At 42.4% G+C, this 24,637-nt stretch overlaps 1 protein-coding gene across 6 annotated transcripts in view; it reads left to right on the forward strand.

The window, feature by feature from the left end:
- Window positions 1-1,975: 1,975 nt before the first annotated feature.
- Window positions 1,976-24,637, forward strand: part of ARHGEF10 (Rho guanine nucleotide exchange factor 10) — a 97,503-nt gene continuing 74,841 nt past the window's right edge. For 4 of the 6 annotated variants that reach the window (XM_079969649.1, XM_079969652.1, XM_079969653.1 and 1 more), the window contains exons 1-4: window positions 1,976-2,100; window positions 13,061-13,155; window positions 19,819-19,992; window positions 21,434-21,724. In XM_079969649.1, the coding sequence (XP_079825775.1) occupies window positions 13,116-13,155; window positions 19,819-19,992; window positions 21,434-21,724 (505 nt within the window). In that variant the 5' untranslated portion in view covers window positions 1,976-2,100; window positions 13,061-13,115. Of the gene's footprint in view, window positions 2,101-2,292; window positions 2,317-9,333; window positions 9,355-13,060; window positions 13,156-19,818; window positions 19,993-21,433; window positions 21,725-24,637 lie in introns of those variants that run through there. The other 2 variants (XM_079969650.1, XM_079969651.1) reach the window with 2 other exon arrangements.

Here is a 24,637-nt window from a genome sequence, read left to right on the forward strand (position 1 = left end):
AACAATTAAGGGTAAATTAAGAGGGTATGGATTTGCTGAACAAATTTTAAAATGGAACACAAAAAAGGGAGGTGTGAGGAAGTCATGAAAATAAGTTAATGAGTGGTAAGATATTAGAAAGAGGGATTTTTATTTTTTATTTTTTATTTTTATGTTTAATTTTGGATTTTGTATTTTCCTGTGTTTTTCTTTACTGTTTTGTAACCCCTTTTTCTTTTTTTGTTAAAACTTAATAAATATTATTAAAAAAAAAATAAAAATGAGGGAGCTGGGTATGTTTAGCCTGGAAAAGCGGAGATATGATAACCATCTTCAATAACCTCAGTGGCATATGAAAGAGGGAACTAGCTTGTTTTCTCCTGCTCCGGAGGGTAGGGCTCGAACCAATGGCTTCAAGTTACAAGAAAGGGGATTCCGACTAAACATCCAGAAAAACCTTCTGGCAGTAAGAGCTGTTTGACAGTGGAACAGTCTCCCTTGGGAGGCCGTGGATTCTCCTTCCTTGGGAGGTTTTTACGCAGAGGCTGGATGCCCATCTGTCCTGGATGCTTTAGCTGAGGTTCCTGCATCGCAGGGGGTTTAACTAGATGACCCTTGGTGTCCCTTTCAATGCTAAGATTCTGCGCAATGAAGGAAAATGCAGCTGTCCCATATGGAGATTGAGCCTTCAACCTCGGCGTGATCAGCATCAATCAGGGCCGGATTTAGGTTTGATGAGGCCCTAAGCTACTGAAGGTAATGGGGCCCTTTATATGTCCAGCTGTCCTTTGTCAGCAACAAATTGTCACTGTTTTTGTGTTGGATATATGCTATATGGTAATTTATGGACCTAATAGGTATCTAAAGCCATTTGCACATAACAAAATACAGTGGTACCTCGGTTTACAAACTTAATCCATTCCGGAAGTCCGTTCTTAAACTGAAACCGTTCTTAAACTGAGGCACACTTTCCCTAATAAGGCTTCCCACCACTAGTGACCTTCAACGGTTTGGATTCCATTCTTAGACCGAGATAAAAGTTTGCAAACCGGGACACTACTTCCGGTTTTGCCAAGTTCAGAAACCAAATAGTTTGTAAACAGGACTGTTCTTAAACCGAGGTACCACTGTATGTGTTTTATCAAAGTAATTGTTGAACTGAAATACAATTAAGAAGCATATTAATAGTGAAATACAATTAAGAAGTAGTATATTTTTTTTTGGGGGGGGCGAAGAGAGTGGGGCCCTAAGCTATAGCTCAGGCATAGGCAAACTCCAGCCCTCCAGATGTTTTGGAACTACAATTCCCATCATCCCTAGCTAACAGGACCAGTGGTCAGGGATGATGGGAACTGTAGTCTCAAAAACATATGGAGGGCCAGAGTTTGCCTATGCCTGAGCTATAGCTTGTTTAGCTTATACATAAATCCGGCACTGTCTCTAACCAACTGAGCCAAAGCTTCTCCGCTTAAATTTACCATCTTGTTTTTTAAAAAGTGCAACTCCACCTGCTAACAGAGGCTCCCCTAACTTTCCGCCCCACCCGTTGGAGAGGAAACTTGCTAGGAAGAAAACAGACCAGGGATGCTGCGGGGAAGGTTTCCACGCCTAAAATGGAGGCTTTTTAGTTTGTTTGTTTTTTGCTCCATTTGCTTGCAGGAACAGCGGCCGAGTTGGCCGCGCAAGTGCGTGCGTGCGCCTGGCCTGTTCTCCTCCCCAGCTCCGTCTCTGGGCGACTCTTGACAGCTTCCCAACCCCGCACAGCTGTACAAAAGAGAGCAATTATAGGCGCGTCACGTGGGCAATGTAAGGAATGCGATGGGAGGGAGTAGAGGGCGGCTCTTCCCAACTCTCTCCCTGCGCGTTTGTGGCGCTTTCCCTCGCCAGCGACAGAGAGGGTGGGGGGGGGGGAGACAAAAAAGAAAGACTGGCAGCCGTGGGAGCCAACGGGAGAGCCACGACTGCAGCCTGCTCCCTCCAATCACGGGGAAGCTGGGGCTCCCAGCTTTGAAGGCTGGGTATCCTGTGTGTGTGGATGGATGAGCTGGGAAATGCTGTATCCATATTCCGAGCGCGCGCGCCTCTGCGAAGGGGCGTCCGAGTTGGCACCCGCTAAGTGAGGTAAGGAGAAGGAGGCGGCAGGCAGCGCTTGGCTCCCTCTCTCTCCCCGGCCTGAACGCTGGAAAGGTGAAAAAAATAAAACGGGGTGTGTGTTTTTTTGTCGAAGGGGCAGGGCTTTCGGAGCTTTGCCCGAGTGGCTCTTTGTGTGCGCCTTTGGCATCTTGGCGGAGAGGGCTTCTTGGCGCGCCCTGGGGAGGAAGAAGAGAAAGGGCTCGTGGAAGCGCAGTGACGGGTCCGGACTCCGAAGCGCTGCTGCGGTGCAACTGCTGCCTCCTTGGCAGGCAGGTGCCCCCATGCCCCATCCCTCCAAAAACAGAACCCTGCATCTTGCTGCTGTTTCCTTGCCAGCGAGAAAAGTTGGAAGGCTTGTTTTGTATTGGAGGAGAAGCCTCTCCACCCTGCTCCCTTTCCCTCCCTCCCTCCCTCTCTCTCTCTCACCCCACCCCTCTTTGGGATCCCCCCACGGAGAGTTAGTGATTCATAATCTGCGAGTGGGTGTGTAGCTTTCTTCTGGATTCAGAAACCGGTGGTGTCATGGCCCAAAAATCCCTCTTTGCGCACTGCACAGATGCAAAGCGCTTCGTGGCTTTTTTTGTTGGCTCAGCAGGTCTGCGAAGAAATGGACTTGGAGGAGAAAGACGCTGTTAGCTAACTGTTGGGATTTTATTTATTTATTTTTAAGTCTAAATGTTGGTTTGATGTTATGAAGCCTTAAATAAATGGAAGGGAATCATGCAATATACTGAGAAAGAGCTTGGAATAATTGGGACTGGAATAGACTGTGCATAAGGAGCATTTAATAAATTAGGATGGTATTCAGTTAAGTTTTACTCAGAATAGACCCATTGAAATTAATAAACATGACTAAGTTAGGCCCATTAATTTCAGTGGGTCTACTCTGATTGAAACTTTAATACCACCCATAGGATTTTGCCATTTTTCTACTGAGTACGCATAATTGAATATTAATCTATGCCTAATACGTTAAAGTATATGAAAAAGATATGTGACTATTTCATATTTATAAGTATCTGCATTGCCTATATTACTCAGACAGGGAAGTTTTACAAGGCATGCATTAGAAATTTTTTAAGAGTTTTCTGAGGTTTGATACATGATAGATGACTTACGATGCTGTAAGATGTTTATGTAAACTGACACAAACAAAATAACTTATAAGTCAGGGAGAAAACAATTAATTTTGTTGAATTAAATCTGTGGATTTTAGTTTCATGCACACTTCTCTCTGGCTGCAATCCAGTCGAGAGTTAGGTGTACTGAAGTCCATTGAAATAAGTCAGTTTAAGTGTATTCAACTATGCCAGATTGTGGCCCAAGTCTTACTAAAATCAAGACATGCATATAGCTTGTAGAATGTTTATATATAAGTAAGTCCCATTTAACAAAGTGTATCAGCATTGAGTAAACCTGCCTAAGATAGGATTGATGCACACCTAACTGGAATGCCTCTGCAGCATAGCAGTACCAATGTAAGGTGCAAGAACTAAATCAAGACACTGTGTTTCTGTCAATTGTGCAGCTTTAACCAGTTTGTGTCTGCAGAGATGATTAAAGATTGCTTTGTAGTCTGCAAAAAAAGCTGCTGGCTATAGCATCCTGAAACATGAACTACAGGCATCACCTTAATGGTTGGATAACTTGGTACATGTTGAATTTTAATTTTTTTTTTATGATGGAAGCTGATTTAGAGAGTACTTCCTCTTAAAAGGCATCCTACAAATGCTATAAAATTAATTAATTTATTTCCGCTGGTCACTCACCTGTGTCTAGTATAAACTGCCGAGTCTGCACGAGAAAATCCTCACTTTGATTGCACAGAGAAAATGGGTCACCTCATTTTTCATTCATTCATTGGGCCTGTTTCATTAACTTACTATGTCTCCCTGAACTGTAAGGTAAAGGTAAAGGGACCCCTGACCATTAGGTCCAGTTGTGGCCGACTCTGGGGTTGCAGCGCTCATCTCGCTTTATTGGCTGAGGGAGTACAGCTTCCGGCGTACAGCTTCCAGGTCATGTGGCCAGCATGAATAAGCCGCTTCTGGCGAACCAGAGCAGCGCACGGAAACGCCGTTTATCTTCCTGCCGGAGCGGTACCTATTTATCTACTTGCACTTTGACGTGCTTTCGAACTGCTAGGTTGGCAGGAGCAGGGACCGAGCAACAGGAGCTCACCCCATTGCGGGGATTCGAACCGCCAACCTTCTGATCGGCAAGTCCTAGGCTCTGGCAGGAAGGTAAATGGCTCCCTCGGCCAATAAAGCGGGATGAGCACCACAACCCCAGAGTTGGCCACGACTGGACCTAATGGTCAGGGGTCCTTTACACTACAGTCAAAGTAAATATATTCATTAGCCTTGCTATGTTCCCCCCACTAAGACCTCCTTCTAACAGCCATAAATGACGTGTTCTTTACTGAATTCTAAGAGCACCAGGACTCTATTTGCTCAGTGTACATTATTTAACCTTTTGTGAAGCTAGCAGCTCGATCCTAGGTGTGCTTATTCAGTTGAGTTTGATATGTTGGCAGCTGACTTGCACTTAAAATACTCATGTGGGCAATTTATTCACATGAGCAGTAATGCCAGAGTTGCAGAAGTTGTGATTTTTTCTTTCACGGGAGCAAATAGAGTTACGATATGTGACCTTGATGTTGCATTGCTCACTACTTCTCTTTAACTGCTGGTATAGGATAAGAACCAACTTGCAGAAGTAATGTCTCTGATTTTAATGAATTTACTATGAAGTGTGTGCCGTACTATAGCCATAGCTGACGGGAGCCAGTTGCATCACCTTTGACTGCGATCAGAAAAAAGATGCTTGAAAAGGTGACAAAGTGACAACTGATGAATAATCTGTTCGGCGACATTCCCCCACACCCTAATATTTACCCATCACTTGGCACACTAAGCAGTAACTGATGACCCTGAGACATAAAGATTTATATTCAGGGTGGGGGTGGAGAAGTCTGCTAGCCCTAACTATAGAGAAGTGTGTTTTGATTACTTAGCCATTCCATTTGAAATCTTGATGCAAATAACTTTAGGAAATGAATGCATGCAAGGTCAATTTGAGAAGAACTACAAAAAACCACTCAGGCTTTTCTCCAGAATACAGTGGTACCTCGGGTTAAGTACTTAATTCGTTCTGGAGGTCCGTTCTTAACCTGAAACTGTTCTTAACCTGAAGCACCACTTTAGCTAATGGGGCCTCCTGCTGCCGCCGCGCCGCCAAAGCACAATTTCTGTTCTCATCCTGAAGCAAAGTTCTTAAACCGAAGTACTATTTCTGGGTTAGCGGAGTCTGTAACCTGAAGTGTATGTATGTAACCTGAAGCATATGTAACCCGAGGTACCACTGTATAGCTGATCTAGTTGTTTCTTTCAAACTAATATGACCTACATTGCCTTAAAAAGAAGGTGCTGTACCGTCAACAGATACTATTAATAGGTACCTTGCCATATATTGTAATAATAATGCAACTGTAAAACACTGCTACAAATACATTGGCTGCATTAAGACTTCATGCTGAACCATAATTAAGCATCATGTGAATGAGTCTTTGGCATCCAAGCTACACACATGCGTGCACACACACACACACACACACACACACCCCTGTGCTATGGTACAAGTGCAAGGAAGAGATCAGGAGCTTCGGCCTCCATTTTCAGTTTGTTGTGATTTGTAATGTGTAAATGTGAAGAGACTGTAGTTAATCTTACCTGTGGTTTAGGGATTGCCACCCCCCAACCTGGTGTCTTCCACTTCTTTCGGACAACAACTCCAGCCATCCCTAACCATTTTTTTGTGCTGGCCAGATGGGACAGATGGGAGTTGGGAGAGCACCAAACCTCCATCCAGAGGACACCAAGCTGGCTCTGCTCTGCTTCAGATAAATAAAATATTTCAGGAAGTCCCAATATGCTAATCCCATTTGCTTCCATAGTTCCTTTGGGGAACGGGACGTACCTGTCAGCGTCCATAATCTTTCCTACATAATTGCCTGTTATAATTTAGGAAAATCAGTCTTTTGTTTTGAGATAAAAAATTACAAACCTTGGATTTCATTATCTCAGTGAAATTCAAGGTTTGTAATACAAGCTGAGCTGAGTTAAAATGATGTATTCAGCATTCCGCTGTAAGCAGCAGAGAGAACCTTCCATCTGGGTCCCTTGTCCCTCTGTTTAACTGCTTGGCTGAGTATACTGCCACTGGCATTTTGTGGGTAAAGTGTAGAGACTTGATATATATTTTTGGAGGCTAGATTTACCCGGATGGAGTAAATTAGTTGTGCACCATCCAACATGTTTGCTTGATGTGATTTAGTAGAAGCCTGTAGACCTAGTGGTTTTGGAAAGGCAGCCAAGGTTGCTTAGAGGGCCATGAGGAGTTTGATAGAAGTGTAACTGAATCCCCTGGCCTCTTTGGGAAGCTACAGAAAGGCGTATTCCAGTGTGTAGAAGGAAGGTACAGAGTCTGAGGCAGCTGCAGGACAAAGCCTGGGTTCGAGAACTTCCATGGCTCTTGAGAACTGTGGAAAGGGTTGCAGCTCAACAAGTGGCAATTTGTAAGTGGGCGGTGGGTGCTTTCAGACATGGGGAGGTTTTGGTGGGGAGTAATGTAAATGACTTGCAGGCTGAGATCTTTTGAGAGGCATTGCTAGAGTTACAGGGATGTTCGTGGCTAAGCCTTAGACATGGCAACCGTGAATGATGATATCTACAGTATGGCTCTTGTGCCATAGAATATGTGAGGAGCTGAATTCTATGGGCCTGAAGTCTGAGTTTGTAGGATTGGGATATGTGCTAGATAATGGGTAGGCAAACTAAGGCCCGGGGGCTGGATCTGGCCCAGTCGCCTTCTCAATCCAGCCCACGGATGGTCTGGGAATCAGCATGTTTTTACATGACTAGAATGTGTCCTTTTATTTAAAATGCATGTCTGGGTTATTTGTGGGGCATAGGAATTCGTTCATCCCCCCCAAAAAATATAATATAGTCCGGCCCCCACAAGGTCTGAGGGACAGTGGACCGGCCCCCTGCTGAAAAGGTTTGCTGACCTCTGTCTAGATCTATGGGACTACATGAATCTTAAGATGTATGTATGGGGGGGGGGAGCAGGTGGGAGGAACTTCCTTGTGCTGTAAGAATTTTTTTTAAAAAAAATAAATTATTGCACTGGACTCACTGAAGTCCCTTTGTTGGGGCTCACTGTTTCCCTTATAACACACACTCTCTCCTGAATATTTTCACATAAGGGTCCCTTACAGTGCGCTATCTCTCGCCTGAATATTTCTACAATTTAAACAAAAGGCATATTGATTTTGAAAGGGATTAGTCATGTTACCAGAAAATGCTTTGCAGGGTTGGGCTGGAATAGTTGGGAATAAATGTCACAGCATACAGTTTCTGTGTGAAGGCAGAGGGGTGATAACCATGGAAGCCAATGATCTTAATATCTCGTAAAGTTTAAAAAGAAATGGAGGTGGGAGATGAAGGCCATATCACTGAAAGTAGAAATACTGAAGTTCAAAGTACTTTGTGTAGGTTATTGATAACCCTTGATAGTACTCTGCAGTACCATCCACCCAGTGTGAGAAGAATAGAAATTTTCAAATAAGTAAACAGTAATCTTGTGTTTATGTGGTGGGGATGTTGCGACTGAACTGGGGATTTCACAGTCTATGCTGTGCACATTAACAAGGATGCTTGATCAGTTCACACCGGATCAATGTAAGAGCAGTGTTTGAGTAGCAAGAAACAGATTGAAGCATGGAGTTGGATTTTGTTAACCTGCTTTGCTAACAGCAGCTACCAAAATAACTCATGCTAGTGCAATGAGATAGTCCCCTCTCTTCTCCCCCCCCCCATGTACCCCCCCCACTTCACCTAAAGCCAAGTTACAGGGAACCAGGCAGAGGGCCTTCTCGGTAGTGGCGCCCTCCCTGTGGAATGCCCTCCCACCAGATGTCAAAGAGAACAACAACTACCAGACTTTTAGAAGACATCTGAAGGCAGCCCTGTTTAGGGATGCTTTTAATGTTTGATGTATCATAGTATTTTAATATTCTTTTGGAAGCCGCCCAGAGTGGCTGGGGAGGCCCAGCCAGATGGGCGGGGTATAAATAATAAATTATTATTATTATTAATTATTATTATTATTATTATAAATCTGCTCTAGGAGGTTGGGAGAACCCCCAGAATAACACATGGGGGGGTTGCTAATTTGACCGTTCCATCATCCTGTCTGGCAAGCAGGAATGTTTGCACTGATGGAACGGTCAAATCAGCACAACAAAATAATACTGGAGAGTATTAAATTGAATGACTACGTCAACCACTGTAGGTTTCCCCATTTTATTATTTTTTAAAAAATATGAGCTTATTTAAAACAAAGCTGACTTAAACCATGTGTGGGCTTGTAGCATGCCTTCCAGTGCATGTCATCTTGAAAACAATTCCTATCGACTTCAGCAGGATTTATTCTCATGTTGGCCCTGTATAGGACAACAGCCTTATTCAACGTATTCTTGGGGATTTGTAAGAAATACTTGCCTTTATAGAATGAACAAATGTGAATAATGCGAAGCTGAAGTACGCAGCCACAGAAATGTCTGTATATTAGCATAATGCTTTATCCTTCGTAGCATCGATAAAGGCTTTGGGAAGCAGTGAGTAGTTTCAACACAGTGGTTCGAACCTAGGGTGACTGCACAAGCAACACTGTCTTCCAGAGAACAGAGGTTCTATCTTTAGAGAAAAATGTTGCAGTTATTTGGTGTATTGTACAAAGCGTTTGCTTCTTGAGGCAAACATCTGGGTATTATGGTAACGTTCAAGGTTATGTTCTGCTTTCTGTTTCTTACTTATGGTAGGAAAAAAGAGCCTTTGAACTATTTTCTAGAGTGATAAAGATTTTTCATGAGCAATTTGTAATAAATAGAAAAACCTTAGCAGAGATATAGCAATGTCCATTATAATTGGCTTACGCTGAAGTTCAGGGGGTAACAGATCACTTATTCTAAAGTATAAGAATAAAGTCTAATGTAGTATGAACTCTGAAATGGGTGAGTTCATGTCATGTACTTACCATATTATGGATTTATTTATTTATTTAGGATATTTTTCATAACAGGAACTCCTTCAATTGCTGTATTTTTTAAAGTGGATTTGAAGTGCCCAGATCCATCTGAAGCAGTCATGCAGTTTGTGTAAAATAGATATATATTCACAGGTTTGTCTTAAGTTGCACTAGACATTGCATAATCATTAAAATGCAGCAGTTCTGTTTCTAGCATGTAACTATTGAAATAATTGTGCTGCCATCTTTATTTGAACAGCTTGGTGCTTTTCCATGGTAAACCATGCTCAAAACAGTTCACAACATCAAAAAAGTTTATGTAAGTTTGCAACAGAATTTAAATAGATCAATAGGGTAATGCAAGCATCTCATATTAATCACTTTATAATAAAATTAAACAGCCCACTGATAATTCATTACATGATCTAACAATAAAAATGCAAGAACGTAATCAAGATAACAGCAAAAACTTATGGATCTTCAAAACTAGACATTGACATTAGCACCAACCCGTAAACAATACCCCATCCTGTTGGCCTATAGGTACCTTAAAGAGCAGAAGTAGCCTCTGTAAAATAGGGTAAGGAGATGGAACTGAAGAAACTTGAAGCAATTGAAAATGGTGCATGTGCTGCGCCATAGGACTTTGACAGCTGGAAAGCTGTGACTGGTAGGATAAAAAGATGCCACAGATATTTCAACTTTCAAGGCACACAATGGAAAGCAAGGAGGAAAAAGGATGTGTGCAGTTTTATATACAGTGGTACCTTGGGTTAAGTACTTAATTCGTTCCAGAGGTCCGTTCTTAACCTGAAACTGTTCTTAACCTGAAGCACCACTTTAGCTAATGGGGCCTCCTGCTGCTGCCACACCGCTGGAGCACGATTTCTGTTCTCATCCTGAAGCTAAGTTCTTAACCTGAGGTAATATTTCTGGGTTAGCGGAGTCTGTAACCTGAAGTGTATGTAACCTGAAGTGTATGTAACCCGAGGTACCACTCTAGATTGCTTTAGATCCCTTTTTAAATTAAATTTTAAATTTTAAATTAAAGTGATTTTTTTAATAAAAAAATGCTTAAATGAAATAAATATTATTAAACCCTTAACGCATCTCCTTGTATGTTAAGTGGAACTTATTCCCAGGTAAGTATGTACAGTGGTGCCTCTGGTTAGGAACTTAATTCGTTCCGGAGGTCCGTTCTTAAGCTGCAACCGTTCGTATCCTGAGGCGCGCTTTCGCTAATGGCGCCTCTGGCACGCAACTTCCGCTCACATCCTGGGGCAAAGTGTGCAACCAGGAGAAACTACTTCCGGATTAGCGGAGCTCGTTATCCGAAGCATGCATAACCGGAAGCGTGCGTAACCAGAAGCGTGAGTAACCAGAGGCACCACTGGATAAGATTGCAGCATTAATAAAGGATCATGGCATGATATGTGGGAAAGAGGGGGGGGGGGAGTGACGACCCAATGAATTCCCACAGTAGCAGCCAGCCAGATAGACGGAATATAGACAAGCAAGTGACCGAGATTTGAGGATTAGCAAGTGGAATAGAATCTGAAGAATTTAACATCATGATCTTGAGCATATTTACAGTGCTATACAGGTAAGTGGGGCTTTGTCCCCAGTAAATACGTTTCCTACGGAGTAGCATTCACACACGCTACCTCCTTCCTGATTTTGTTGCATCTGTAGGATGCTTGTACACTGGTACCTCAGGTTACAGACGCTTCAGGTTACAGATGCTTCAGGTTACAGACTCCGCTAACCCAGAAATAGTACCTTGGGTTAAGAACTTTGCTGCAGGATGAGAACAGAAATCACGGGGTGGCAGCACGGCGGCAGCGGGAGGCCCCATTAGCTAAAGTGGTACTTCAGGTTAAGAACAGTTTCAGGTTAAGAACGGACCTCTGGAAAGAATTAAGTTCTTAACCTGAGGTACCACTGTAATGTGTATTGCCGGTGAAGTATCAAACCACACGAGCCACTGTGCCATTTTATGTGACTTAAAAAAAAAAACTGGCGACTGAGCACTTTTCTCTCCAGATTTGTAAGAGTGTTGCAAAAATTAGTGCGGTTGGATGGAACTTATTGTCTGCCTTTGCAGAGAGGCATCTGAACACCCTTGCAATATGGAACAAGTGGTTCTTTATTTTCAATGTATTCAACTTTGAAGATGTTTAATAAAAAAAAAACCTCCGCTGTGAACTTCAGCTGTGCATATCCTATAAGAAAGAAATAATAGTCAAAAGGAAAACATTTAATATGAGCCATCTGTGGTGCAAATGCAAAAGTAAAACAGAGTTGCTCATTAGATCTTAATAATAATAATTAATAATGATTTTAATATTTATATCCCGCCCATCTGGCTGGGTTTCCCCAGCCACTCTGGGTGGCTTACAGCATATCTATAAATATAATAAGAACATCAAGCGTTAAAAGCCTCCTGATACAGGGCTGCCTTCAGTTGTCTTCTAAAGACATCAACACTTCAACGAAGTTGCATTGTTGCATAAGAATTATGTACAGATAATACCTCTCTCCACAAGATGGTCACTGCTGAGTAGGGTAATCTGTGTACACATAGGCCTGGTTTTCATGTAACATTAAATCATGGTTTAAATAATAAACCATTTATTATTTATTTAATAATAAATCAAGATTTAGTGTTGCATGTGAATCCAGGCCAGTGACTTAACCATGGTTTATTAACTATGGTTTTAGCAAAAATAAGCCATGGTTTGTTGTTGGCTTACTTGTTTGAACTATGGTTTAACATTGCTTGTGTTAATGTGCGAAGATCACACACATGAACTTGAAATGCCATCTGTACATGTAAGCAGGAAGCTCTAGAAAGCCATTATGGCTTTCTGACGTGAACATAAATAAACCAAAACAGACTTCACTGTGCATACTTTTTCCTACATGAAAATAGTATGTGATTTTAATGTGGCATCATGCTGTATGACTTGCTTTGAAAGGGAGGTTCTTTTTCTTACGTCCTATTCACATATGTGATTCTTAGCACACACAGTCAGAAAGAGCTTTTTTGGCAAAGTAATGAAAGAAGCGTTGACACTACTCTGAAGGGTTCCTGTATGCTCTGGTCTTCTCCCTACAAGGAACTTGGAGAGAAATAATTGAAGACTTGCCCAGTCGTCTTGTTTATAATTGAAAACGGTGTGGTAGCAAGCTGCACCACTAAAAGGATTTTACTACTAAAAGAACATGCAAATACAGAACAAGCGAACTATAGACTTATGGTAGACGTGTGGTACTTGTGAGTCCCCTCTTTTTTTAGAGAGAGAGAGAAAGAGGTGTATTTGCTAAAATGTGCAGATCACATTCTCTTAATTGCATATAAGCCCTAGCCATTCTTTGCACATGGAGGGTTAAGGGGAGGGTTCAGTGCTGATGGTGAGTGGTTGCCAATGAGCTGAGGTGGTATTGGGCACTACCATGCTGCATTTGTGCCTCTAGCAAGTGGCGCCATTCAGTAACATCTATGCCAGTATAAACAACTGGAGGTCTCCCAGCAACTGCAGCCAACTTGTACCTGCACTATGAAACTCTTCCTATCTGGTAGTATTGAGGCAGGAGAGCTGGAATCCCTTGCTCAACTTCAGCCGCTTAGAGTACAGATCTTTGTGTTAGCTCAGTGTTTCTCAACCTGTGCGTCCCCAGCTGTTTTTGGACTACAAGTCCCATCATTCCTAGCCAGTGGTCAGGTATGATGTGAGTTGTAGTCCAACAACATCCGGGGACCCACAGGTTGAGAACTGCTGTGTTGCATCTGACAAACAGGAAATTTCAATAATATTAATACCTGTTTGTTTGTTCTTTTAAAAATGTTTTTCTGCAGGATCATTTATTGTGTGTTTTCAGAAGGAACCACAATAGACAGAGTACACAAAAGCATGGACACAGAAGGATTCCCTCCACCGCCACCACCTGAAGGTAAAAAGAAAGAGAGAAAATCACAATGTTTGCGTTGTATTTTAAAAGCCATCTGCTTGAACTGATTGCGTGCCTGCCTGTTCTTTTCACATTTTCACCTGCATTAACTTTCTCCTGCACAATCCCCTCAATGAATGCATAGGCATAAGGGCCTGCTCATAGCATGTGTTTTGAATATGATGAGATTCCACCAAGTGACTTCCTTCACTGACGCCAGCCTTTAGAGTTGAAGCACTTCTTCTAAAATGGTTTCCCCATTTGTTATGAATTATGCTGTGCTTGGAATTCAGTTCCTGTTATGGAATGTAACAGGGGATTGGGTGGGTGTGTGCGCGCTAAATGCCGAAAGGTTACATATATGAATGTGCAGTTTTGTGATGACAAGAATGCAGCCAACCTATTTTCTGAAATGGAGTTGATATTTTGCAAACACACCCATTCATACTGATTACTTAAGGTATTGCGGTTCAAACATATGTGCTGAGAGGGAACCAGAGAAAGGAATACATGTGTGATAGATGCAGAATTAGGTGAAACATTTTTTAAAAACAAAAAAACAAACAAACATCAGACTATTTGTAAACAGTCAACTCATTTAAAAATATTGAGGTAGTGCACAATTAGTGGCGCTGTGGGTTAAACCACAGAGCCTAGGAGTTGCCGATCAGAAGGTCGGCAGTTCGAATCCCCACAACGGGGTGAGCTCCCGTTGCTCGGTCCCTGCTCCTGCCCACCTAGCAGTTCGAAAGCACGTCAAAGTGCAAGTAGATAAATAGGTACCGCTCTGGCAGGAAGGTAAATGGCATTTCCATGCGCTGCTCTGGTTCGCCAGAAGCGGCTTAGTCATGCTGGCCACATGACCCGGAAGCTGTACGCCGGCTCCCTCGGCCAATAAAGCGAGATGAGCGCCGCAACCCCAGATTCGGTCACGACTGGACCTAATGGTCAGGGGCCCCTTTACCTTTACCTTTATAACACCGTGTTAATTGGATGATTCATTCTTGTTTCATTCCAATCCATTGTCTTGAAGTTGCTAGCCACTTCAAGGGCTTAGGAATGAAGCATACTAGATTACCTACCTCCCAGAATAATTGTGAAGATATGCACCTCCCTGACTCCATTGGAGAGAAGCAGGGATGCAATAAAATTCTGAGACTCCTAGCTTCCAGTTTCCTAAAAGTGAAAGAGAGAGAGGCACTGACTTTCTTGTTTGTGCAAAGTGTAATCAAAACACCAGTGCTCAGAAGCAAGAAGACAAAGGGCACAATTGAAAAGAAACGATATTGTGTGCACCAAGAAGAACCATATGTGCAAGCCAGAGAACAGTTTCCACGGCTGTACTGATAAGTCACTACTCCCCCCCCTTTTTTTTTACAAAGCAGCTTTGATTCTCTAGTGACAGCAACTGTTGCTACTGCAACATCCAATAAAGGTACAGCTGCAGTCATGGTTCTTTAAAGTATAATGCATAGCGCTGCGCTGGATTGTAGTTTTAGGGCAAACAGCACAGGAAACCTGAAAAGTTACACTGGGGTTTTTTTCAAAGGGGTGGTATTGGGTTGGAGAGATGGAGGGAGAGATGTTCTGTATAAATGTGTTAGTTACGGTTTAATTAAACATAATTTTAAGAAAGATACACAAAGACCTCTTTAATGTTTTTTTTTTCACAGCACATTAATATACTATGTATCTGTAGAATGTGCCTTGTTCTTATTGTAATGAATGGTCTGTTTTTATGTTCTGCCTTGGCTCTTAATATTTGTAAGTTGCTTAGACTTTTGCCTTTTGGATTAAGTGATTAACAAGTGAAATAAATAGAATAATAATAATAATAATAGAATCTGTATATCAGGAGGTGACTGCACTTGCAAATTTTCGTTTGTGTCATCTAGGAGCAGAGGTTTGCGTGACTAGCTGTGTTTTGAAAGTTGTAAGAATATTGCCTAAAGCGAGCAGACACAGTAAAATGCGTTGTCTGTGCTGCATTTGTTTTGTGAGAAATGCCTGTTTGAGCATAGAGACAGGATGGTTACAAAGGATGATAAAAATGGAGCCAAGGTTTGAGATAAATGAGAACAGCATCTGAATTGTAATTATCAATAGTCTCTTGTTTGGGAAGCTGTTAATAGCTTGTTTGGTGTCTGAAATAGAGTGATGCCTTTCAGAAGAGAAAGTGAGACAGATCCTGTGGCTTTCCTTTTAGAAAAGCAACAACCAGGAAAAATAAATCTGTTGAAAGTAAATAATCAATACTGTATTTAAAAATAGTCCTTTATAACAGAGGAGAATGGAAAACTTTTTTTTTCTTCGTAAATAATTGCATTGCAATTTGTTCATAAAACTACCGTACATGTCTCCAAACTGCATGTTACATTAAAATGCCCTTTCACATTTGTGTTTGAGCGTGCACATTTTAAAAAGTCTGCCTTGTGGTTTTGGGTGGAAGGGAATTTTGATCCCTGCTCTGTGTCATAAGTCTGACAAAAGTTTCTTCACTAGAATCTATTTGCCCTTAAAACAAGGACAAGGCTTGTACTAGATCTTGACTTCTTCTCCAGGTTATTTCTACAATCTGGATGTAATCCATTCGTAACAATATTGACTCGTGTAATTCCCCTTTTATCAGGCAGCCGTGATTATAAAAGATAACAAGCTACTGACAAGTGACACCTTCAAGCTTAACCACATTGGGAAGGAAACCAAAGAAAACATAAGCATGGCCCAGACAGAGAAAAAGACAGAGAAAATGGATAAAACAAGCAGGGCAGTGAATATTGTTTGGATTAAGCATGAAACACTGTCCAAGCTCGCGCCCAGAGGAGGTCACTTCATTGCTGCTAATGTAGTAGTTTGACTTTACCCACAGAGGTGCACTCCATTGTCTTTTGGAACAGACAGATTCCAACAATAGCAGGCATGAAGGATGTAAATTGGCCTGGTAAAATTAAGGACAGATTTCGCATAAAGTTGCACTGCTCCAAAAGTTCTCATTGAGTTGGCACAAAATTTGCAGTTGCTACTTGTGCTTTGTAAAAGCTGCTTTGGTGCAACAAAGCTTCATCTTTATAAATGAGGTCACGCACAAAATTACGCATGAATGATAAATGTGATAAGGGGGAGAGACGACAATGAGATTTCTGTAGACTTTGTTTCTGTGGCTGTGAGGAAAAATAATGGCCGCACTGCTTTCATGGTCTGAGGCTGCTTGACTGCCTTTCTGAATGTAATGCTTCTGAGAAATCCTTATAAAGCCCTAGGATTTAGTCCAAAGTATTGCAGAGCCAACGTGGGACGCAGTAAAGCCTCAGCGCCTAGGGCTTGCCGATCGAAAGGTCGGCGGTTCGAATCCCTGCGGCGGGGTGCGCTCCCGCTGCTCGGTCCCAGCGCCTGCCAACCTAGCAGTTCGAAAGCACCTCCGGGTGCAAGTAGATAAATAGGGACCGCTTACCAGCGGGAAGGTAAACGGCGTTTCCGTGTGTGGCTCTGGCTCTGGCTCTGTCACACTGGCCACGTGACCCGGAAGTGTCTCCGGACAGCACTGGCCCCTGGCCTCTTAAGTGAGATGGGCGCACAACCCCAGAGTCTGTCAAGACTGGCCCGTACGGGCAGGGGTACCTTTACCTTTTACCTTATTGCAGAGCCAATGGGATGTGTTCAGCAAGAGAAAGAGTGAACGACTTTCCTTCTGTGCAACAGAGCACTTCACTCTTGCTGCCTTCTTAATGCTCCAATTTCTCCTTTGCTGCATGCCATTGTGGCCAGAGAAGGAGAATAGCTGAAGATTCACGATGCCAAATATGCTGACTGGTTATGAGATTAGGGTGTATTCTGTCTCTTCATTTATTAATTTTTTTAAAAAGACTAACAGCACAGTGGCAAGTACTCAGGATCACTAGTTTGAGAACACCATTTGGGACCACTGTGTGGCGATCACACAAGGTCCCCGGACGTTTAACTCTTGATCCCTGTGCCACCACTGTGCTCGCTTCCCTGCTGCCACCAATCCGTTACTCTCTGGTAAAACACTGAGTCCAGACAGTTGCTAAAAGTGAACAAAAAAAGGAAGAAGTTTATTTTACAAACATTAACAAGTTCATGGCAGATAATATTCCTGTCAGCACCTTAACTTTAGTTTCTTTACCGGCCTAGACCTTCCTAATACCTTCTGACTGATTATCTCAACTGGTTGACTGACTCCTCTTAACAAATTCTCTCACTCTCTCACACCAGACTAGCCCAACCCACAGACTTATCTTCTCTATCTCTTCTAACTCCAGACTGTCTTCTCAACCAAACCAACCTAACTCTTAACTCCCTCAAAAAAAAACACCACCTCTGTGCTTAAACCTTATATACAGTTAATTCTGCCCCATTAGTTAGTCATTTTACAATTAGGTAACCCTTTCCTTATGAACCTAGTATGATGTCACACACCTAGGAGGGCAAACGCCACATACTGCTTTCTTAATTGCTCTGTGTGCTTGTTGCTATTTCTGAAGATAACTGCTAGTTCAACACTTTCTCCAGTGGTCTGAGTGACTTTGAGTGAGCTTTCTTCAGAAAGGGGCTTGGTATTACTCTCTCTGTTGTGGAAACAGAGCTGGCATCAAGGGTCTGCATAGTGGACATTTGCTGCAGGGAAATGGTGAAGAGCAGTGGTGGTGATTATCTTAATACATAGTGAAAAGGTGGACTCATAGGGGGAGGGGGCCCCTTGCCCATGGGCCCTTGTAAACAAGGAACCAGTACCACAAGACATACCTTGTTACTGCATTACTCAATTGTGCCTGCATTCAGAAATTTGAGCCAATGGTATAATGGGCAGGGCCTTCAACCATTGCTGAAGAATTTTGAATTAGCTTGCATGTTAATACATGAATAGATGGGTAAACCTCCCACAGAAAAGCTGTCAAAGAGTTGCATGAGTGTTGAAGTCCCCAGTATCTGCCTTAGCTTATTTCACAGGATTAGACTTTTGCAGGTTTGTTCCTGAGATAATGGAGCAGGTTTTTGTCTCTGCTGTTATATGATTGGACCTTAAGTTGAATTAAGATGGTTGATGGAACCTTTCGAAACTGCACTGATTTTCTTTCTTTCTTAGAATTACCAAGCAGTGCCGGGTGTGAGGCTCTCAGTGTAAAGTATTTTGGGAAGAGTGAACAAAGATAACGTATCTTGTGCAAGCAGCAGAGAATTTCTATATTTGCTTGAGAGCTTGTAACACTTCTCCTTGGTGGTCTCTTGATGCTGGTTTGCTCAGCTCTGTTAAGCGTATGAGCATTCCTGTCAACAGCAACTTTTGCTTTTGAGCTTCTGTGGTTGTCACCTCAACCCCTTAGGATGTGAATGATAGGATATTTAGCTTTGTGTTCAGAGACAAGTGAAAGAAGGAGCTTTTAAATGGTGCACACAAAAACTTAGCCATTTAACATGTCACACCAGCTAGATAATGAATATTATTTTAGTTTTTAAGTGGAAAAATATTGACCTTCCTTCCTTACAGTGTGTTAGAGGTGTCACTAACAGGCATGCTGAGTCAACGTGGTTCAGGAAACAGAATATATAGCAAGAAAGCTTATTGCTTTGACAGTCAGAACAGTTGAGTAGTGTGAATTTTTGTAGAGAAATTTTTCAGAGCGTGTCCAAGCTGGTAGAGTGTCTGAGAAAAGCTTACATAATAATTAGATTTTCTAAGATTTTTGTGGGTTTCCCTTGACCTCTTCTTACCTTCAAGTTAAATAATCTTGTTTCTAAATATATGCCTGGTTTCCTCCACTTCCCAAAGGAAAATATTTACATGGAAGTTTTTGAAGGAAAGAAAATAGATTTTTTTTGTCAAGGTTCAGAAGAAGAGAGAGCTGAAAGGATTGCTTTTGACAAACTTAAGAAACACTTTGAAACACTGAAGACAACACTAGCATTGATGAATCACAGAACCCAAAGTTTTGATAGTATGTTTATCTTCTGTTCTTCTCCTAAGATGTTGGGCTTTGGTGAAGTACAAAGCACTCCTATGAGATGTGTATTTGTGTGGAACTTGGTAGCAGAGCTACCACCACTACCAGCTGAGATGTTAAAAAATTCTTTGTTTCGTCCACATGTATGATTAAATACAATGGTTTCCAAACTTTCCCCACCATGGACCACTTGAAACAACAACACAAAACTAGGGTGATAATTCAAGTATTATTCAGAGCAGACCCACTACTCATTGACCTCACTTACTCATGTTACTAATTGATTTCAGGGGGTCTACTCGGGGGGAAACGTAGATGAATACCACACTAATAATAATATCTATATACGATCATATTCAAAAGCTTTGCTAAACTACTGTTAAAAATTGTATAACCATTGTCAAAAAGTGAAATTGATCTTTATTATGATAGTGACATTGGATCTTTTTTTCCCTTTGGGCATTATGGCAATTAAAACATCTCCGTACACTTCCTGTAATTTATTTCCAGACAATGTTTCACTGTTAGCTAGAAGTTCAGCAGTATATTTATAGAAGGATGAAGTCACCATAACCGTGTCCCAGAGTTGTATTGTCTTTTAATAATCATTTGTCCAATATTTCTTGTTTGACTTTGCAGCTAGAGCTGTCTAGTCTACCTAAGTTAGACGTGGTCATTGTTTTGTTTATAAAGTCTGTTTTTTAAGTTTTAGAAAACGAACTAACAACCGGCACTGCTGATGATGAAGAGGAGGAGGAAGGAGAACAGTTTGACTTTGATAGTGGAGATGAAATTCCAGAAGCAGACAGGCAAAGTGCTTTGCCATCGAATTTAGAGCCTAAGAAGAATAACACAGAACAGGAAGAAGTGAATTCTACAGGTACGTGTGACCATGCCTAATAAAGCCATGAGAGCATTGCTGATGCTTTATTTATTTTCTTAGTGCATGTGAGACCTCTTTCAACATAATAATGAACTGCAAACGTTCATTCAAAACAGAAATAAGTACATGGAAAGAACATTGGGATAGTTTCTATGGGCAACTCTCCAAGAGCTCATAGCTTCAAGGTGTCATTTACATAAGAGGCGACATGCAATAAGTGTGCTTGAAGAGCGCACAGATTGCGCACAGGCTTTCTAAGGACCAGATTCAGCTAATGGGTCCCACTAGTGGAAGCCCATGCAAGAACTGCTAATTCAACGGGACATTTCCCCCCTCACTTCCCCCTCCCGAAATTAGGGTTTTTTTTGGGGGGGGACAGAAGAATCCTCAGAACAGCAAATGGTGGGAGGAGAAGGAAGATTGTGCTGTTCTTCTGAAATGCTTGCACAGGTGGAATGATCTCCTTAGCATTACATTCTACACAGTCCTTATGGGTGTAGAGTCCTGTTTACATAAGGGTGGTGATGGAACCAGAGCCAGCGGGTGTAGTCTCAAGTCATTTCTATGCAGAATGAACACTTGTGCAGGCCGGCCTAAGGTGATATCAAAAGATAAAGATATGCTGCTTAGGAAATAAAAAGAAGAAATTGCTTCATCTTCTTCCACTCCTCTTTAAGTTTGCCTGATATAACACATGCAAGATAATACAGTGGTACCTCAGGTTACAGACGCTTCAGGTTACATACGCTTCAGGTTACAGACTCCGCTAACCCAGAAATAGTGCTTCAGGTTAAGAACTTAGCTTCAGGATGAGAATAGAAATCGTGCTCCGGCGGCGCGGCAGCAGCAGGAGGCCCCATTAGCTAAAGTGGTGCTTCAGGTTAAGAACAGTTTCAGGTTAAGTGTGGACCTCCGGAACGAATTAAGTACTTAACCCGAGGTACCACTGTAGCTATATCATTTACTTCACAAGCTGGTTGAGTTTCTCTGCCAGCAGAGGCACTGGGTTGCATCCAAAGTACCAATAATCTTACAGAAGGTGGAGCACAAGTAAGCTCAGGTCCCCTCTTGTGGCTTCCACCAAAGTCTCTCAGGTTGGGCATGGAAGGCTGCTGTAGGAAGACGGTCATTGGCTGAATATGGCTTTATAGGGGCCAGAACTGTCAAACTGAATCAAAGCCACTATGCCAAACCATAGTTTGTGCTCACTATAATTTATAACCCAAACCAAAAGTTTGATCTTCCATCTGGCAGGCTGCAGTTTAGAGTTGCTCTCTTCCAATCTTCGTATACTCAGCACACTTGTCTCTGGAGGCTGCTGCAGAATTATCTCCTTAAGAAGGGTTTTGAGGATTCATTTGAAGGGCAAGAGCATTGTAACAGGGTTCCTCCAAGGGAATTTGCATTTTGACAACAACTTGTGTGGTTTTCATTCAAGGGAATGAAAATGTGGATGGAGCCGAGAAAATGGCGGGAGCTGACGGCACAGCAGAGGTGGTCCCACCAAGAGTAAACCCATACTCTGTCATAACAATTTCGCCAATGCAAGAAAAGGAGCCATCATTGTCACCAGAGCCAAGCCCACAGGATGGAAGTATAAGCCCTACCCTCCCAAGTGGATATTCTGTTCCTGTGCCCTGCGGTTATGCTGTACCATCCAACTTACCATTGCTGTTGCCAGCATACTCCAGTCCTGTCATAATACGAACTGTGTCTGTGGATGAAGAAGGTAATGTAACTTTGGAAGGCACCGTTTATGAAGCAATATCATAGTTCTGATACTTTACATACATACATACATACATACATACATACATACATAATTTTATTTGCATGCCTCCTTTCCATAGTTTAAAACCATGCTCAAGGAGGCTTACGACATGCAAAAAGTTACCTAATTACAAACATAAATAGTCATAAGCAATAAATAAAACATCAAAGCACACAAATTGAACAATTTCAACATAAGTCACAATAAGATCTAAACTAAAATACAAAATAATAATATCAATAACAGCAACAACAACACACACACTCAACAACCCCCACTAAAGTTACTGCAACCCAAGAGTCTGTTCAGCAGCCTCAGCTTTTGTAGCTGGAGTCAGTCAGGTCCTGCCTTCCCAGGCCAGGTGGAAAAAGGCCTGCAAGACAGGGAGCAAGTCCCCCAGAACTCACAGCCAAGGTGATACTTTATGGGCGACTGCACCCAATAAGAGGGAAGGAACTTGCAGCCTTCTATCACAGTTCTTCTCTTTGCCTCTGTATGGTTATTTCACAATGGGTTACTTAGTGAATTGTTTGTTCCTCTCCTTAATCCAAGATGCAATTTGTCTGGATCGGTTCCATTGCCAGGGAAGGGCTGTAGCTCAGTGATACATAGGGAATGGGTCAATCCACCAGTTTCTGTTTCAGTTTTTCCTTTTCCCAACCTTGTGTTCTCTACATTCTCACATTAGTTTGCATTTTTTAAAAAAGTTCTCTTGCAAACTCATCAGCATCTTAGTACGAATGTGCACATTTTTGTAGGTGATTTTGCCCAAAATTCCCATTTTTGAAAAGCAATTTCCCCTATAAAAATGCATTTTTGAATGGTGTTTTTATTGAAATATGCACTTTTATATATACAGTGGTACCTTGGTTTATGAACTTAATCCATTCCGGAAGTCCGTTCTTAAACTGAAACCGTTCTTAAACCAAGGCGCGCTTTCTCTAATGAAGCCTCCCGCCATCGGTGCCCTTCCACCTTTCAGCTTCCGTTCTTAGACAAAGGTAAAGTTCACAAACCAGGACACTACTTCCAGTTTTGCAGAGTTCGTAAACCAAACCATTCGTAAACAGGACTGTTCTTAAACCGAGGTACCACTGTATATAAAAACTTCATCCCAGTACATGCTCTTCAGTACACATTACTTGGCTGGAGAACTGCACTGCAAAACACAGAGAAGTGCTGTGTTCTGGTTTGCATGCTGTTTTGGAAAAATGTGAATTGGGTAGGTTTGCCTTTAAATGTGAACTGAAATGAATTTCACCTGCATCTCTAGTGGCAGAGCATCTGTTTTGCATACAAAAGGTCCTAGGTTTAAGCCCCTGCATCTCCAGAGAGAGAACCTTGTATGAAATCCTAGACAGCCACTGTCAACTTCTTTAGACTGTACTGAGCAAGGTAGGCCCATTGTTCTGGCTCAGTATAAAGCAGGTTCCTATGTTCCTACATGGATTATTTTGAACATCGAGAGTAATCTACAATAGCAGTGGGTAATTTGTAAATCTTTGACATATATAACTGCTAATGCTCTGAAGAGTATTGGCTTTCATTCTAAAAACAACATTAAATCCTTAAATATCTAGTTTAAATATGTTGCCACAATGACCGCTCCCCACTTAAAACGGGGGGCGCCTTTTGCGTGGACGCGTGCAGCCCTGGATCTGGAGTGGCCCCATCAGCATAGGCTTTGCCTTCCCTCAGGTGGGATACCTGGAGGTCCCCGCCTACCCCAGTGAGTTGTCCAATCCCACCTGGGGGAAGCATTGCCAGGGAAACCAGGCCAGGTAAGGGGAGGGATTACCTGCCCACACAATAGAGGGTGGATCTTAATTGGTAATCCTCACTTGGCTCCAGAGCTTCTCCCACCCTACCCACCCTCAGTTAATGTCTTCTTTTGCAGGTTAACTTTTCTTCATAGGTTTTGCAGGTTAACCTGTCTCCACAGGTATGCGGGTGCTGCTACGATAAGGTCGCTGTTAAAGGGCCGGAAAGGAATTTTGCCTTTCCCGTAGCAAAACGTCACAACTTTGGCGGTATCAGGCCTTGGGCGGAATCCTTTAGTCCATCTTTCTCTTTGCGGTGGCGATACCAGGGTTCCCCATTAAAGGGGTTTTTGAAGGGAGGCTTTGGCCGTACGCCGAAAGGTCGTCATTGCTCTCCCCTGCGGCGGCGTAACGGGGGCGGCTATCTCTGCTTGAACATATGTTCTCCAGAGCCGGCCCATCCCCCCCACACACAATGGATAACCCTGATGCTCCCTAGGTCCCCGGCTGGGGACTAGGGAGGGAGAACGCCCAATGCCTGAGCCAAGGTCTACCCACATTTGAAATTTAATAAAGTTGTGGCCAATTTAATCCCATAGCACGTTGTCTAGAGTCGTTATTCCACATGACGGGGGGGACCACTCGGGATCTGGGGACTCCACCTGTCCACGCAAACGTATCTGCCAGCCAGTGTATTTCTGAATGTGTTCTCTATCCCTAGCCTGCAGTTAGTTCACTTTAGTGTTTGTTCAAATATTTTGCTAACAAGAGGAGTAAAGTGAAAAGGTTAGAAAACTTATGCAAGGAAGATATAATATACAGGGTCTGGTTTGCAGCTCTACAGGTTTGTCTTTTCTATTTTTTATTTTTTATTTTCCTACCTTTTACTCCAAGCCAAGGTAGAGAATGCTGGTTGCATTTAAGAGGACTAATTTTTATTTTTGCACAGTACTGTATTTTTCACTCTATAAGACGCACTTTTCCCTTCCTAAAAAATAAGGGGAAATGTGTGTGTGTCTTATGAAGCGAATGCAGGCTGCACAGCTATCTCTGAAGCCAGGAGAGCAAGAGGGATCGGTGCGCACCAATCCCTCTTGCTTTCCTGGCTTCA

The sequence above is a fragment of the Podarcis cretensis genome (genome assembly GCF_951804945.1).
Source record: "Podarcis cretensis genome assembly, chromosome: 3".
Taxonomy (NCBI): domain Eukaryota; kingdom Metazoa; phylum Chordata; class Lepidosauria; order Squamata; family Lacertidae; genus Podarcis; species Podarcis cretensis.